The 17,606-nt window shown below is 48.0% G+C and overlaps 1 protein-coding gene and 1 long non-coding RNA gene across 2 annotated transcripts; one reads left to right on the forward strand and one right to left on the reverse strand.

The window, feature by feature from the left end:
- Positions 1 to 502: 502 nt before the first annotated feature.
- Positions 503 to 2,875, reverse strand: IL12A (interleukin 12A). The gene is made up of 3 exons (XM_055723867.1): positions 2,807 to 2,875; positions 2,520 to 2,706; positions 503 to 1,746 (listed from the first exon to the last, which is right to left on the reverse strand). Exons 1-3 carry the CDS (start codon positions 2,873 to 2,875, stop codon positions 1,553 to 1,555), a joined length of 450 nt encoding a protein of 149 aa, XP_055579842.1. The 3' UTR covers positions 503 to 1,552.
- Positions 2,876 to 9,961: 7,086 nt separating this feature from the next.
- Positions 9,962 to 16,446, forward strand: LOC129737055 (uncharacterized). Its single transcript, XR_008734469.1, has 4 exons — positions 9,962 to 10,159; positions 11,123 to 11,269; positions 11,754 to 11,978; positions 15,015 to 16,446. It is a non-coding gene; the product is annotated as an uncharacterized LOC129737055 (long non-coding RNA).
- The last annotated feature ends 1,160 nt before the right edge of the window (positions 16,447 to 17,606 follow it).

Below are 17,606 nucleotides of genomic sequence, written 5' to 3' on the forward strand. Positions count from 1 at the left end.
AAAGCTGTGGAAGGCAGGGATGCTTGTGTGGGGCTGTCCATCCCCAGCACAGCAGCCCTGGGCTCTTTTCTCTGGGAGAAGCCAAGGGAAATTGCCATCAGGGGGATCTTTAAGATACCAGGTAAAACTCAAAGATCTAATAGGACCCTCTGGTCAAAAGCAGAAATCGATCAAAGCTGGAAAAAAGGTGCTGATTAGTAATAATGAGGGTAACCGGGTTGCGTAGCAGATGGTCAAAAGAGAGAAGGTCTTCAACCTTCAGCTTCTTTAAATCAAAATCAAGAAGCTGTTAAAAAAAAAAAAAAAAAAAGAGTATGTTGTATTTCTGCGGTCTTCAGTTTGGCTTTGTCCAGTTCTCGCAGGCAGAAGGGATTTGGACGTTACAGGTGCATCACAGCACTGAAGTGTGAGGTTGCTCTTACCTTACAACTTGGTCTGTGTTGGGGGTGGTCTGTGGGAGTAGGGACCACGGCTCTAGTCCAGGCGGGGGGAGTTTGTAAGATTGCATTTTAAGGGCTGGTGTGGTGGGTGGGTAATGCCAGTGCTTGGGGAAGAGGGGAGGGGATGGAGGGTGGCAGTGGCCCCCTCAGCATCTAGAAGAACTGAGGATCCCACCAATCCTTCAGCATCAAAGGGTGCTGCTTGGGGGTCCCCAAGGAGTTGGGAGGGCAGAGCTTGGAGAAACCAAGCAAGGGGAAAGAGCTGAAAACCAAGAGATGAGGGGCAGCAGAGGCAGTGTGGGAGCTGGCTGGGACGTGGCCAAAGCTGCTGCTTGGCTGCTGGAGGGGGGACTTCACCTGGGCTGGCTCATGTACCGTGGGCAGGAATGGGGGAAGGTCATCCTCCTGCATCCCTCCTGGCCTCCATGGATAAATCCTTGCCTCCCTGAAACAAGCAATTTAGCCATTGATTTTTGGTGGGGCCAGGGCTCCTCCCATGTAACCGGCTGGAAAATCACAGTAAATGAGGATGAAAGCCCACGGGTTGCTTTGGGTGCCCAGTCTGAGGGAAAACCCATGAGAAACTGATGTAAGTAAGAAGACAGAAATAGGATTTTAAAATATGATACCAGTGCTAAAAGTTACCAAGGTATACCTTTACATGCCAGCAATATTCAAAATATTTTAGAAGTATTCATGTTATAGCTCAAGGAAGAAAAAAAGAAAAGACACCACCATTTTTATGCAAACTATAGTTTTAATAGGTAATAAATAGAATAAATAAGGAATATAATCATAAATAGATTTCTATAAGCATGTTTCAATTTCTAAAAATTACAGCTAAATAAATAGAACAGTTAAGACAAATTACTGTTGAGTGATGGTTTAAGAACATTTTGGTACTACAGTGTAGCTTATTTTCTAGAAATCTAGAAGTTTAATATGATAGCTTAAAAGGCACTTATAAGAGCTTGCTAAAACATGATTTATAAGAAATGCTGTGAAATATTATGTGCTAGATTCTTTAAAAGCCCCCAACACCTCGCAGGGTATTGACACTGTTTTTTCTCCAAGGCACCCTCAGGTCCCCCGACACGCGGAGTGCTGGGCGCTCACAGCAAGCTCTCCAGGGAGGTCAGGTAGTTCATCGTCCTGGTGATGGTGAAGGCGCGGATCCGGAAGGCGTGAAGGATGCTGCAGAGCTTCATCCGCTCCTTGAAGGAGGCCAGCCCCGCGCCTGCCGCCGGCTGCGGCATGCTCCTGCTGCTGCCCTTCAGGGCCTGGGAAGAGGTAGGGGTGTTAAAAACTCACCAGAAAGTGGCTAAAACAAAAAAAAACTCTTTAGGTTTTTCACCCCCTGAGTGATAAATGACAAGATTTAGAAATAGGAATGTATTCTCATAAAAGAAAAATCTGAAATTTTAATGAAACAATTAATAGGCTTAGGATAAAGTTTGAAATATTTAATGATATAATTAATAGCCTTAGGATGCACGGCTGTACTTTCCTCAAGACAAAAATGTCCATTTGTGCACAGAGGCTCTTTCTGCCCAGGAATAAAGGTGCTTTTTTAATACTAAGCCTATGGCCGGCTTTGTCCAGTGACCCTTTAGACCAGGCTCAGAATCCCCAGGCTATTGGGAGATACTGTGTCAATACAAAGACAATTAACTTTTTTTTTTTTTAATTAGCTTTTGTTAAACAGCTTTTAACATCTGTTCCCTCTACTCACTAATAATATTTATCAAAGTTCAGTACATCCTATGTCGTATTCAGTGTACTGGGAGTACTGTTATTTGGTATTTGGAAGAGAAATAGAGCGATGTCCCCGTTATCTTTTACTCTATTTTTGAGTTCCCCGAGGAGCTGGCAGAAGAGCCTGTAGCCCATCTCCTTGTGAGAGTGGAGCAGAGCGAAGGAAGGAGGGCTGCTCAGGAGCCACGCGCCCGAGTCCTGATGCATTGGCCATACCAGCAAGGCAAAAACATGGTGCGACACACAGTTCATAAAAAATCCAGTCCCTTCTAGGAAAAACAGTAACAGACCATTTTTTAAATTAACAGATTAAAGAAATATCACTATTTGACTGACTGTAGAATGGAGCAAACTCTGGTTTAAGACTGAAATAGCAGAAAGGAAGGAGACAGACAGAAACACTTACTTTCATCATTTCATCAATGGTTTCCATCACCTTTTGATCATTGAAGCTCTTCAGCTCTGCCCTGTAGGCATTCAGGTCCTCATAGATTCCCCACAGGCATTTACTCTGCACAAGTCAGAATTATTAGGAAATGTGGGAATCTGTTGTTAAATGCTTTACACGTACAAACAAAAGAAGGGGTTCTTTGGGGAAACTTGCAATTTACCGTATCAAAAGTAGATCTTTCCAGTGTTGGACAGTTTCCAGTCTGCAAATTAAAGAAGAAATGAGACATGGTGATTTTGTGGAAGTGTGAATTATACAGCTAGCTGTTCTATGGAAATATGATGCTGAAACTTTATATAATTTTAAATTATTATTTTTTTTTTACCCCTGGATCCTCAGATGTGCAAGCTTTTATTGTATTGATTTGATTCTTAGTGATATCTTCAAGATCAACCTCTTCAAGGTTACATTCAAATCCCAGGGTGCCGAGCTCCTGTGTTAAGAAGGGAATAAAAATGTGTCACTGACTCAGCTTCACGGTACTGTATACATATATATATATATGTGCGTGTGTAAATACACACAATTCTTTGTGATGCATCATGGCTCTCTGTGCTTAGCTGAATTCTAGGAATGAGGCTGTGTGAAGACTGCAGTTAAATATGAAAGATAGCAAATAGACCAAGAGACTGCAATGCTGTGGTGGTTGTGTTTAATGGGAATAAGCGCAGACTTTTCACAGTTTGGTTTATATGTTGTTGCAAGTTGTACTGCCTCTGTTAATTTAGATTATTCTCTCAGGCACCAAATCTATTGAGAACTTTATGTTGCTACAGTTTCAAATGTAAACTATCTCTTAGAAAGTGAAAAACGGCAAATACCATCCACATAGACCTTTAACAGTGCCTGCTGACCCACCGTAAGTGTGGAACAGCACACCTATTTAGTGGTGGGTTTTTTTGCAGTTTTCTGAGATGAAGCTTGCAACAATAGCAGGGAATTTTAGCCAAAAAAATCCCCTTGGCACTACTGCCAGTGGGCTTTAGCATGGGAAGATGCTACTGCACCAAACCAATGACACCAGCAACATGCAAATATAAAGACAAGGTCAGGAGCAAGTGTTTCCTGAGCCAGCTTTGCAGGGGCCTTAGAGAAAGAGCATGTCCAAAACAGAGAGCATTCAAATCAGCTGTTGATGTGTTTCTGGCACTGCTAATGGTGTGTGTGTTTCTGTGGGGCTGAGGTGAATCAGGGCTGAGAAAGAGACCTGAGCAAATGCCCATTTTAAAGGGCTGATCAAGGGAGGCATGAAAGCAACAGCCAGTTATAGATTTTTAAAGTGAATCAACAGAGAACATCCATCCTCCCAGGTATCCTCAGCAACCCATCACTGCCCAGCTGGGTACTATCACTGCCAGCCTGGGTATGACCACGCCACATCACTGCCCATCTGGGTAACATCACCGCCTGCCTGGGTGCCACCACTGCCTCATCGCTGCCTGCCTGGGTGCCACCACTGCCGCATCACTGCCCACTTGGGTACCGCTTGGGTACCACTGCTGCCGCATCACTGCCTGCTTGGGTACCACCGCTGCCGCATCACCGCCCACCTGGGTGTCATCGCCAACCCATCACCGCCCGCCTGGGTACCACGACCTCCCCCTCGCTGCCTGCCCAGCCCGCCCAGCCCGTGTCCCGCCGGCCCCTGTCAGACCTTCAGCCGGTGGAGGGAGGCGTTGACAGCCGCCAGCAGCTCCAGGGAGCGGCTCAGCCCCTCGGCGAGGCGGGGGCGGCCGGGGGCCGGCAGCGCCCGGGCGGGGGGCGGCAGGGCCAGTGCCAGGCAGAGCGCGGGCAGCAGCACCCAGGGCCCTGCCCGCTGCCTGCAGCCCCGGGCCGCGGCGCTACGCGGCGCTGCCTGCCCGCTGCTGCCCGCGCTGCCCGCGCTGCTGAGGTCCCCGCGCCGTGCCATGCCGCTGCCACGGGAGCGCTGCCGGGGCCGCGCAGCATCTTATAGGGGCGGCGGGCGGGAGTTCCCCCCTCCTGGCTTTCCTTTCCAGCAGCGGCTCGGTGAGGCTGGCAGCCGGGCCGGGGGCAGCCCTCGCTCATCCCGGGAATCCCGGCCCCGCGGGGGGGTTGGGTGTGTGTGTTGGGGGGAGGCTGGGGGCGCGGCCCCTGCTCCTGCTGGCTGCCCGCGCCCGGCGGGGGATGCCGCAGGAGGGATGCTGCGTGGCGCATCGGAGGCTGGGGGAGCTGTGCGGAGGGCTGGTCACTGTGCACACAGCATGCAGCGAGCCTGTGGAACAATGAGAATGACTTAAAGTGTGTGTATGACACGTAGATAAGCTTTCCTCAGTCCATTCTTTACTATTTAAAACTATCCCGATGAGATGTCATTAGTGAATATTCATGAAAACCTGCCTGGAACCTTGCTTTTTGCTGATATACATCACCAAATATTCCAGTGCTACTTCATATAACGCATGGCCATTCTTAGCCTGGCTAAAAGCCTGTAGGAAACACCCATCCATCAGGCCTGCTGTGAACTCAATGGGAGCTTTGCTATCAACTTGGAAAGGAGTGGGATAGATCAAGAGTTTTATATTGCATTTTCAGATTCTTTTTGTTTTAATTGACGCTTGTTTCCCATAAGAAGGTTGCGGTGTGTTGAGAGACTGACTTTGCTAGAATACCAGCATCGCATAATTTTCCAATTTCACTGTGTGTTTTCCACTTCTGTGCTAGTCATTAGGCTGTGGGCTGTGGTTTTAATCTTGTGTAGGAGACTTTTTTTCTCTGACACAGAAGTGAAAGAGACCTTTGGGATATACTTGCATGTGTGTTCTTGAAAAGGCATCACTTTGGCTTTCCAGGTTTCTTTGCCCAGCATTCAGTCATAGTGTTGCCCTCAGCAGCAGGGCATGAGGTTTCTCTTCTGGTGGGGCACCGACACACAGCTTCTTGTTCAGGGCATTCCTGCACTGCACTTAGGCCACGTACTGGGCTATCAGTTTGAGTTCTCTGTCCAAAAAGAGGAATATTTAGCTCAGGTACCTTCAGAGGTCTCTGAATGAGGCTGCTATTGAATGGGCATTGTGTACAGAACAATTATCTCAGGGGAAGCTGTGCGTGGAGGTGCCTCTCCTCAATGGTCTCATGGGCCAGGAGAGAGGGCTTTCCTTCCTGCTGCTGAGTGCCAGCTCCCAGAGGGATTCCTTTGTGAGCTGAGGCAGCTATGTGGTGGGAAACACTGGGGCTAGACGGTGTCCAATGTGTGCTGCTGGTATTTGCAATTTTTTGCAAGGAATTTGCAAGTTTACAAGGAATGTCCTGTTGTGGCACAGGTGTTTCCAAAGTAGAAATCCTATCTTGGTGAGTGCTTCCTCAGCCCAACTGTTTGTAATGTATTCCTGAAACACAGGGTGGGTTTAATTCACTGATAAAATGGAACATATCCTAATACTGATGAGGGATTTTTTTTCCTGGTAGAAGAAGAAATAATTGAATGTTGCTATATCTGCTGTGTTACAAATAGGAAGGTTTTTCTCTATTATCTATAAAGAACCATGCTCCAATGATACCATTGTCACCATTTGTTTATTTTCCTGATAGCATCTGAAACCCAAGCCCTTGCCATGCCGGGCTGCTGAAGACCCGTGTACACGTGTTGCAGGATCAGAGGTGATACATCCAGAGACCCACCGAGGCTCCAGCACTTGTGATCACACGCTGCAGACCCAAATCCCAGCGGAGCAGCAATCCCACAGGTACTGTGGTGAGAGTCCCTAGGACAGGTGCTGGGCATGGTGTTAACACAGTGGTTGTGCTGGTTTGGATGGGTGGCGAGCTGAGCTTGGCCAGTCTCTGCTCCTTTCACCCCATTTATACTGTATCTGTATTCTCTGCTTGACCGCACTTGTGTTTTGGCCGTGGACTGAAGGCAAGTGCACTCCAGTGTAGGGCACTTTCTATTGAGGTTTTCTCAAAGTGATGTATAAGATACTAACTGCTGGGTCCTAGCCACGAGGTAATAAAGTCTTACTGATATGTTTATTTTGGGTAGACTTATATGGTTTTTCATTCCTAGCCTCATCCATCTGTCTGCCTCCTTCACCTCAAAGCATCCTATATTTGACCAGTCTGGAGTCTGAACGAAGCATCTCGATAACTGCTGCCCATGGTCTGCTCTCGGAGCAGCTCTGGGCCTGTCTGCTTTGCTCGGGGCAAGTGTGGTCTCGCGGCCAGCCCGGAGGAGAGGGAAGCAATGCCTCTCAGCATCAGGGCTGGTGTTGTAGGCCCCTGGTTGCCCTGGTCCCAGGCATGAAGGTCTTTCTGCCTCGGCAGAAAGATCTACGGGCTGGGCTTTGATGGTCCTTAGTGCTTATATACAGCTTGACATCTCACAGTAATGTTATTTTGGGGAGTTAGACATAATTAGATGTAATAATATTTTCTATGTCAGCAGCATCCAAAACCGGAAAGCAAGTTCTTTTGAAACTCAAAAATCCATGCCCTTTTTATTGCATATGGTGGCTTGATCTCGGGTTCCCATCTCATCAGGCAAACAAAGGATTATAAAGGTAGAGCGATACATTTGTTATTAAAACAACAAAGATAGGGGTATATCATGTGCGCATTTAGAGATACAGTGCAGTAATTGCATACCAGAATCTATTTAAAATGTTAGAAGATGTATGATTCTACATGAGAAAATGTAATTCCACTGGGTTTATTTCAACTATAAACTGCTCTGGCTGAAATTAACCTCCAGAGAAAAACAAGAACCATTGTGGATCTTGCTATAAAACTGTATTTTGACTGTATTGCAGTCAGAATTAGGTGAAACTCTGTTCTTGGCTATGCTGCACTCAATCAAAACAATAGTTAAAAATCCTATTTGAAAAAGAAAGGAAAAACAATAATAATAAAGAAACCCAATTAGAAAAAACCCAGCCCCCCAAGCCCCTCAGTTCAGTTTAGTTTTGAGGACATAGGCAAGTAATGAGAAATGGGATCTTCTCCAGCCACACTGTTCTAAAAAAATGGGAGGTTCCTGGAAACGTGTGCTGACACGAGACGCTGTGGTGCTAACCTCGTGTTTCAGTCTTGGCTTGCCTTCTCTCCCCTCTTACAAACAGCAGGCTAAGTTTTATCTCCATGATTGCTGTCTAAGTCCAAGCTAAATGAAGCCCACCCTGCTTTCAGAGGAAGCTGTGGGTGAAGAGCCACGGACAGCATGCGCCGGCCGCTGCATCGTCAGCCGTGTGCTGCGGTGGAATGGTGGTTAGCGATGTTTCTGAGCTGGGTCTCTGGTTGCGTAATGTTATTTCTCCTGTAATGTGTAAAATTAGGTGAATTTTCTGCATTAACAGGCCAGATACCAAACCCTTAGCGAAGGTCATGTAGCAACCTGTAACACATCTTCAATGGGAAGAGATGGGTTAATTGTAGGAGATCCTATTCCTTGTAACTATAATTCTATACAGATATAATTATGCAATAATTATATACATATAGAAATTAAAGCTGCAGTATGATTATATCCCAGCTAGGCTGACAGTTAATTGTAGATAGTTGCTACATAAAAAGAACTGCAAAATGTTGTGTGGAATAAGATTTCTGGATGCTTCGGTAAATAAAACTAATTTTTGTACTCTTCACTGCTCTCAGAACATATGGTCAAGGATAATTTTTTTGGTCCTGGAAATTTTTTTCAGAAGATCTGGGGTCAGATATCTCACCAGAATGCTGTCATTGACAGAAGCATTGCTTCTGGTCTATGTTGGGAACCAATGGCTCCACAAAATGGGAAAGCAAAGACTCGAAATAAGCTTTCCTGGTGGTTTTTTGACTGTTGGTGCTTATTAATTGAAGAATCCCCTGAAATACATAACTCTAAGTATGGGCTTATGCTGATATTTGGTTGATACCTAATTAAATGCTGTTTCTGAGTGGAAGTGGCTTTTCTGCACTGGCAGTCAGGGTGCTGGAACCCATAAAATCCTGTGTCAGTCATCACCTGCATCTCCTGGCTCTTCTCTCTTACAGCCATCACTGGAGTTCATGCAGTTTTCCCCACAATCCTGCCCTGTACTGCAGCATCTCTGCTCTTCACTGTGGTTTTCTGGCCATTGGCTTTCTGGTGCCAGGCAGGTACAGCCTGGGGTCCTTCAGTGGCCAGGTGGACCGGGCATCCCCCAGTTTAGTGGGTGTTATTTGCAGACTCCACTCCCAAGCTGGAATCTGCATGCCAGTGTACAGCCTGTTCCGGGAAAGGGATGGCACTGGGGTGACGGCTGGATGGGTGCTGTGGCTCCCTGAAAAACACACGGGTATTCTGATGGTTACACTTTGGGCAGGTAACTTCTCACACTGAAATGGGAGGATTGTTTGAAGAGCACCCTAGAACGTGGGGGGAAGGAAGGTATTTTCTGAGTCAATGTATGCCTGAGATAAGCCAGGAGTTACACTTTTTTTTTATCCCAATGTTTTTTCAGCAGCTTTTTCAATTGGATGTAGGACCTGATTTTTTTCCCTGTTGTCAAGTGGCTGCATTTAGTGAAGGTCAACTGCAAAGCTCTCTGCTAAAGGAGCATTAACACCAGTTTCAGCACTGTCACTCCAAGGGGCTGCTGTACTTAGCTCATGATGCCTTACAGAAAACAAAAGATGTGGGCAAGCTCTAGAAACCCTCACCCACAGAAACAGGGTTGGTGATGTGGGGAAAACTCTCCCTCAGCCCTGTGGGTTTTGTTTTGAAGTTTTATGACATTAACAGAAAGAAAAAGCTCCTGTGAGGACCTTGACAGGGCTGGACGATGCTGCGGTACAGCGGGGCAGGGAGAGGGGGGTGCCATGGGCTGGGGCACCACATTCATCCCCAGGTGCCTGCATCAGATCTCGGAGCAGTGGTCCCTCTCCTGCCTGTCACCCTGGGACCTCAGGACCCTCATGGGATCCTCCTTTGTCCCCTTGTCATCCCTGCCCCTCCCAGCACCGAAAACACCCGGGTGAGTAATGCAACCAGTGGTAGCGGTGCCTGTGGTTTCGTGTGTGGGGAGGGAGCGTGGGCCCCCGCCGAGGGGAGTGCTGCCGGCTTGCCAGCACTTTTGATGGTCCCTCTTTCACTCTCGCTTTCTGTTTTCACCCGCTGCAACGTTTCTCATCACTGGGTGCTTTTTTAATTTGTTCTTCTGTCCCTTTTATCTCCTGTGCAGAAGCTCTGGCAGGTTCAGATGCTGTGGCTGACCTGATGGGCAGGCAGGAGGGCGGCTGTGGTGGGGCAGAGGGGCGGCTGCAGTTTTGCTCGTTTCTTGCTGGTTTTGTATTTGTCTTTTCATCTGGCAGTGGTTTTGCACTTGAGGGGAAAAAAAGGAGAGTTGATACTGGTTAACAGGAGAAGCACCAGTGTGATTTTTTTTTGCGTTTCTTTGATGCAGCATGATTGCCTGAATCACATTAATGATGGATGCAACCCTTCACCCCATCCTGAAGCAGCAGGATGAGGAGAGTGTTCGCACTCTTGGGGCTGAGCCAGCCGATGACTCAAACCTGAGAAGGCTTACCGAGATGCAAGGTCAGAGTCTCGAGTGCTTGGGGATACCCGGAGAGCTGCTGGTGTGACTCACGGTTAGAGCATTCCCTCGTGAGAGAGGGAACCGAGCTCCAGTCCCAAGAGCATGTATTTGGCAGGAGTTATTCAAGCACCCATTCCCCCGGGAATGCTGTGCCCAGGATTTTGCACAGGTCAAAGCGCGCTGTGACATGCTGTATGGGTGAAAGGGAGCCACTGCTGGCTCTCCACGTTGCTCCTCCTCCGGGTCAGGCACTCTCCTGGCAGATAATTTCTATTAGAGGGACACGTTTAATTTTTTAAATTATTATTCCTTGATAAGCATAAAAAAATAAATACATCAGTCTTAGTGAAATGAAGCCCTGACTGAAAGGAGGTTATAACCCCTAGATCTTAGTGGGAAAGGTGGGCTAGGGACCAGTCCTTTCCCCTAAAGCAATTATTTGAAGTAAATAATGTCTCTTCAGGGGTGAAACCAGCCCTTCTGGCATCGCAGGGTGGTGTTTTGTCTGCCAGGCCCAGGCAGCGTGTGCTGGAGGGATGGGCAGGGATGGCCTGGACCTTGCAGTGCTCACTAGGAGGGACTGGAGCAGCCGATGTGCTTGCAGGAGTAAGGATTACACGTATGTGTAGAGTGTGAGTAAAGTACAGCTTATATGTGTGAGTAAGTGCCATTTGACTTCCAATTTTCAGTACTACAAATATGTTGAGTATGTATTATCCTTATTAGGTCAAAGATTAATGATATTTAGCTGTTCCTGGAGGTTAATTCCCAGCAGGGCAGGTAAGGGCAGACCCAGCTGGTAACAGGTACTGGAAAATAGAAGCTTTTTGCATAGTTAGTTGAGGGAGCACCCAGTTTATGCATGCTTGTCGGTTCTCAGGATACATGATACTCGTGTGAGCAGTAATTCCTGAAAATACTTTATAGAAGTACATGGTCTAACTTGCTTGCTCCATTGACAGAACCCATGGGGATGATGACGGCCTCACAGGCAGAGCAACCTTCCGCTTTTAAATGAGAACATTAAAGCTGTCTGCAGCAGCTGCTCTGATTTTGGATTACAGATTGCCTCATCCTCAAGAACGAAAGGGGAAGGGTTGCTGAAGCGTGTGAGTCAGGGGCTCAGGGCGTGGGGCAGCTGCTCTCCCAGCGTGCGGGGAAGCGGGGCTTTGCCGTACCCCTGTGAAAAGGTTGGGAAGCATTGGACAGGTTTGGATCCTAACAATGCCATGTAAAGCTCTTAATGTCTGCGTCAGTTGTTTAACCACTGCCAGCTGCGATGTGCATCTCTCCGGGCATGGCTTTCACCTGCTGTGGGCTGGGGCAGCTGGCAGGAACCAGACACAGCTCTGTGCTTGTGGCAGAGCCACTGTCACCAGCTTAGACTAAGCCACAAGAAAAACACCTTACTGAATGATAACAGTAACGCACAGGGCAATCGTGACTTGTGTTTCAAACAAAAATATTTTTTTTTATTCAGCCTTCCAGGTTGTTCTGAATGAGAATTGTTACAAATCTGTATTACCTCAGTTTTTTTCCTGTGTGAAGTCACCTCTCCTGGGAGGGATGGCAAAGCTGCTCTCTATCCTGCAGGCCAGCACAGCCAGGAGAGGACCAGGCCAGGTTGGGGACAGGGCTTGCCTTCGCCTGGAGCATCAGCATCTGCGCAGGGGCGAGCTCCTGACACAGCCCGGGTGACGGAAGCCTGAGTGCTGGTTTTCTTCGGCTGACTTCCACTAGATACGCACGAGGGGCTCGGCGGTGTGTTAGCGCTTCATTTCCCATCTGGCTGCATCTTTCAGCTTCAGCAAAGGAAAGGTGAGGGTCTGGAGTCTGGCGTCTGTGTCTGTGCTGTGGGTGAGGTGGGCTGTGGCGATGGCTCTGCTAACTGCAAGTGGCCAGTGGGGAAAAAAGGTATTGGTCACAGAACAAAGACTTAACAGGTTTAATTTTGAAATTATTTTTAATTTAGATGCAACAAATCTTGACTTAATTTTAAAACAATCAAAAAAAGAGAAACCTCTGGATTTGGTTTGATTAGAGCATGGAAGAAACATCACATTTAAACTCTTTGAAACTGTATAATGTGTATATATAAAGAATCTATATATACATGGCTACACCCAGCTGCTGACCCTGCAAGGGCTCTGTAGGAGACCCAAACCATTTCCAAGCAGGCTGCGCTAAGCTGCAGGCTCCTGGTGTCATGTTGAACTCAAAGGCAGCCCAAATACGACTGCACAGCCTCTAGTCACATCTCCCAACCCAACGCATCTGCTGCAGGCTCTTGACTTGTGCATGGACACGGGGCTGGTGTCCCTTTGCTCCCCAGAGCTCATGTTCCAAGGCAGTGGGAACGTGCAGGATGAGTGGTCCGACACAGTGATGTGGATCCCTTCCCTACTTCCAAAACCAGATTTCTGGGTGATTTTTAGAGCTGCAGGAACCCTTGCCAACTCTTATTTGTGCCTTGAGGAGGTCAGTCCCCTTCAGCCATGAGCACTGGTCACTCCAGCAAAACTCCCTGAGTATCCAATGGGAGTTTTCCGAAGTCGTGCCTGCCTGGGGGTGTCAGGTCTGCCTCCACGGTGGGCTGAGGCCAACACCTGGGTAAATTCTCCTCCCACGGCTCTGCCGGCAACTTCACTGACGGGCAGCAGAGGAGTGCTGAACTGGCTGCCTGGGAAAAGCCGCTGCCCGAAGGCTGTTAGCTCAGGAGATGCACGCAAAACCCTGCAATTCCCTTTTTTCATATAGCCGTAGCTATTTCACTTTTCTTTTGAAGGCATGTTTCTTCCCCAAACCTGGTGTTGTTAGGAAGCCAAGGCGTAGGTGGCTACGGCAGTGCTCAGTGTGGTGGCCGGGCTCTGCTGCCAGTCTTTCATGGCATTGCTCCATCAGCAATAGAGCCAGCATCCCAACTGGCATCAAATACCAAGTTATGAACTAGAAGAGGCTGTGATGGGTCAGAGCCTTTTGCACCACTGGGAACTGGGATCATTTATTTCGCATCGATCCTTTTTTCCCCTCCACAGTGAAGAGACTTTAAAATATAATATTTTAGCACTGAGAAAGAGCTGGTGGCTGATATAAGTGGAGAGGGAAGGTCTAACTCTACTGAGTGACTGAGGAAAGCTGCTTTAGCACAAGAGTTGGTACTCGCTGGCAAAGCAACCAGCTTTGCTGCTGGTGGCCCTGCCCAGAGTGCAGGATGTCCCCAGTCACCTCTGGGGCAACAAGCGGAGGATGAAGGGTTCCGCACACATGGGTTTCACTTTGCTTTACAATAAGAAGGAAGAGAAACTCCCCGGGAGCAGACGTAGGCTTCTGCAGGGAAGCCAGTGCGAACTGTAAGCCCACCCCCCCACCCCCACCCCCCCGACGGTGTTTCCTTGGGGATGCCCTCTGCAAAGCAGAGCCTCCTTTGGGGCTGCGCAAGGATGGATTTGCTTTGAAGAGGTAAAAAACCAGCTCCTCGTTGCTAATCGCCTTCCCTAGCAGCAGTGCAAAGCAATGGGGACTGTCCTTGGTGGGGCTGGGAGCAGGGACCTTGCAGGCAGCACGCACAGGGTCGTGTCCCACTGCCCCAACTCTTCTCGTCTGAATCAGCGCGTGACCTGGTCCTCGTTTGTTAGTGCTTCTCCTTTGAAGGGTGAAATAAGAAAAGTAAAAGGCTCTGTGTATGCTCTGCCACGGTTTTACATGCTCACAGCCCGTGGCAGTGCCCAGCTGGATGGTGTGCAGTGTGCCCCACGCACAGCGAGCACTGCTCCTCCGCAGCAGGGAGCTGCTGGGTGGGTTCGCAAAAAAAGGGAGAAAAAAAAATAAATGGAGACACCCCCCCGCCAAGCTGCAAGGTTTGTTTGAGAGGAAGCGTCGGGCTCAAAAAGCATGTCTCTACTTCCAAGGGCTGATTTAATGTCAGCGGGATATTATGTCAGGCATCAGAATGATTTCTTTTTTAATGCATCATTTCATGCTTTTCAAGTACAGGTAAGTTTAGGACCAAGAGACAGACTTAAAAAATTAAGAAACATCATGTTGTGAGATCAGCTGGAGACAGGCAAGGAAAAGCAAGCAGAATTTCTCCTTGATGTCCAGGAGTAGCTGAAGAAAGGGGTGTTGGAGGGGAGCACGATGGGGACAGGGCATGGCACACTGTAGAGCAGGTCCTTTACTGCCTAGCTATTCAGGCAGCAAAATAGTAATAATAGTAGTAGTAATAATAATATTAATTATAAATAATAATAATGTGCAACTGCTAAAAAAACAAGCTTCATAATTGTTTCCAAGCTGCACGAAGCTCTGTGCCTGCCCTTGCCTCCGTGGGCGGTAAGGCATGGCTGTGCCCAGTCTCCGCTGGGCGAGGAACCACGGTGGGTGACATGGGTGGTGAGCTGGCAGCACCCTGTGGTTTCGGCACCCCGCCTGGACGCCGGTGATGGGCCGTGCCTGCAGGCTGGGTGCGATGGGCCCATTGTGCCGTGCGGGGCAGGGAGAGGGACCATTATACAGATTTCACGCACGTGTTGCCCCATGCTCCCTTGGCCCCAGCTGGCAATGCCAGCTGGAGAGGATGACATCTCTTTGCAGCCATTTATCACAGCTCTGCAGCCTTCCTTTATTTCCCCCCCCCCCTGTCCTGTGATATATATTATATATGTATTTGCTGGGGGCCCGCTGGTCTCTGGAGGCAGCATCACCGCAGGCAGCAGCTAACGTTGGTGGATATTTTCCTGCTGCAGCCCATCCAACATACCCCTGCGCTTTCTGTCAGGTTTTTAGTCATTTGACTGATTTCTCTAAATGAACACTTTTTTTTTTTTTTTTTTTGTAAACCCCTCCCAATTACAGGCAAGGGGCACTGAGCATGGAGGCTGCTTCAGGAACCCAATGGCTGGATGCCGAATCCCAGTTCCCAGGGTGGAGAGGCGGCCGCTGTCATAACAGAAGCTACTTATTACTGTCCTTGCTGAGCTCACCCCGTGAAAGCAACTTTCTGACTGAAAGCCCTTGGAGTCTCCTTTGGGGAATTCGGCTCCAGGGTTACAGTACTGATACTGGGAGTCCCAAGTGGAACCGGTAAATGCCCCATTCATGGAAGAAAAGCATCCAAAAAAAAAAAAAAGAGGTAAGTCAGAACAAAACCCCCAAATCATTGCCAAGGGTGGGATTCCCAAAAATCCCATGCTGTGAGGAGCAGCTATTCCCCATGGATATAGAGAATTAGCTACAGCCAAGTGCGGCTGGTATACTGAGGAGCAGGCTGGGCGATGTGGGGAGCTTGTGGGACCCCCACCCCCATAGCCCTGTGTGCGTGTGCAGGGTGGAAAGGTGTTTTTGTTGACTGCATCAGGCTGTTTTTGGTGACTTCTAGCCTCGTGATGTGCTTTTCCTATTGCACAGAGTGAGCTGCAGGCAGCCTCCAGAACACCGTGAAGTTTGGCATCCTGTGGCAGATGTTTTTTGTTTGGTGAGGACAAGGGGAGGAGGAACCAAAAACCCACCCAGGAGGATACAGAAGGGACAGAAAGTGGGACCAATGCCCAGAAAGATGTGGCAGAATACATATTGCCTGTGACAGTGCAGCAGCAGCAGCAGCAACAGCAGCTCAGAAACCACGCAACACCTTTCTCTTTTAAAAATGTCATTTAATCCATCAATTCCACAGCATTGCCATCATACACACCAGCACGACGCCTCAGTACATGGGACACAGAGCCAAGGAGATGCAGTTACCCAGAAACACGCTTTTTTCTTAAAAAAATCCAACCCCCTAAGGATGTCAGGGGGGAAACCAGCGGTAGGTGACCGGAATAACTAGTTCTCTTCAGCAAGTTAAAGGCACTTAGCAAGGGAACGAAACTCCAGCCTGACCAGGCTGCCTCACCCTGGTGCCCCACAAGCTGGACCCTGGCAGGGGTGATGCCGGGGATGATGCTGGGGGCGGCTGTGGAGGGCATGGGGTTCCCCAGGAGCACCAGGGGGCTTTTTTTTTTTTTTTTTTTTTTTTTTTTTTTTTTTTTTTTTTAAAGCTGAGAGCAAATCTTTTCTATTTGGGGCTTTTGCTGTTCATGCTTTAAATCCAGCAGCAGGCACCTCCTTGCTGACACCTGAACAGCCACTTCTGATGGAGGCACCAACTCTGTGCCCTGTGGGGATGATGCTGGCCTCAGAGCACTGCAAATGCATTTTACAGAGCAGAAATATAAAACCTGGCAGGTCTCCCCATGTGCAGGCAACAGCATTAAGCCAACCAAGAGCTACAGGGAAACAAACACCCCAATATATATATATTATTTTTTCTCTGCATAGATTCAAAGAAAAGCAAAACAAGAGTTTACATCATCCCTGGTCTGCAGGTGAGGGCTCTCCTGCCTAAACCAGCCCAGCATCTTTCTGCAGAAGCCACCTGCCTGGGGCAGGCCGTGCTCCCTGGTCAGGGGACACTGCCCAAAGGGTTGCAGGACAGGGACTGTCCACTGGAAACCCCCCGGAGCAACTCCTGGGAAAGGAAAAAAAACCCGTAAGTTAAACCAACACCCCCCACCCAGCCCCACCAAACCCCAGCAAGGGCCGGTGCTTCCAGAACCTGCCCTTTCTGAGAAAAAAAAAAAAAAAAAAAAAAAAAAAAAAGGGTGGGGTGGGGGTGGGGAAGTCATTTTATAAAATACATTCTTCGTGGGGATCAAATTTTAATGCAGCTCATGCTTTTCTGAAAACACCCTGAATAAGTCATTAGCCAGACCCTTCGCTAAGATGAATTCCCCCCCCCCCCCCCCCCCCTAAGGAAAAAAGAATTAAAATGTAAAAAGCTGGTGTGCGCGACATGCATGTCTGCTGCTGGCTACGGCCAGGCAGCCTTAGGAAGGGGGTGGCCGAGCTGTTTTCAGCATTAAATCAAATAAATGAGGGATGGAGACAGACCTATTAGTCTCCCAGTGTCCCTCCTCCTCCCGTACCGCAGAGGAGGGCACATCCAGCACACAGCACGGGAGCCCTGCCCAAAGGCAGAGGTGAGTAATTACCATATATAATACATTTAATATGCTGCTTAGATTTTTAACATAGATTTTTCTTTTATTTCTGACATTGGCGAGTCATTTAAATATTTAGCCCAGACAATAAAATATATATAAAAAAACCATCTACGGTATGTGCCTGCTGATTCTTAACAATAGTCACAATATTAGGGCCCACTGAATGTTATTATAGAAGAATCTCTGAAGTCCATGTCATACATACATTATGAACTGACAAATAAATAACTCTACAAAAATCCTGTCTTCTCTCCATAATTTCATGTGACTGGCAAAAAAAAAAAATTATAAAAAAAAAAAGACTCTTTCTGGTGATGACAAATCAGGAATTGCACATTTAGTTCGAGGAATACATTACTGGTGCATCACCGAAGTCAACCACTAGGCAACAAAAAGACGTATCATA

The sequence above is a fragment of the Falco cherrug genome, chromosome 11, assembly GCF_023634085.1.
Source record: "Falco cherrug isolate bFalChe1 chromosome 11, bFalChe1.pri, whole genome shotgun sequence".
NCBI classification, from domain to species: domain Eukaryota; kingdom Metazoa; phylum Chordata; class Aves; order Falconiformes; family Falconidae; genus Falco; species Falco cherrug.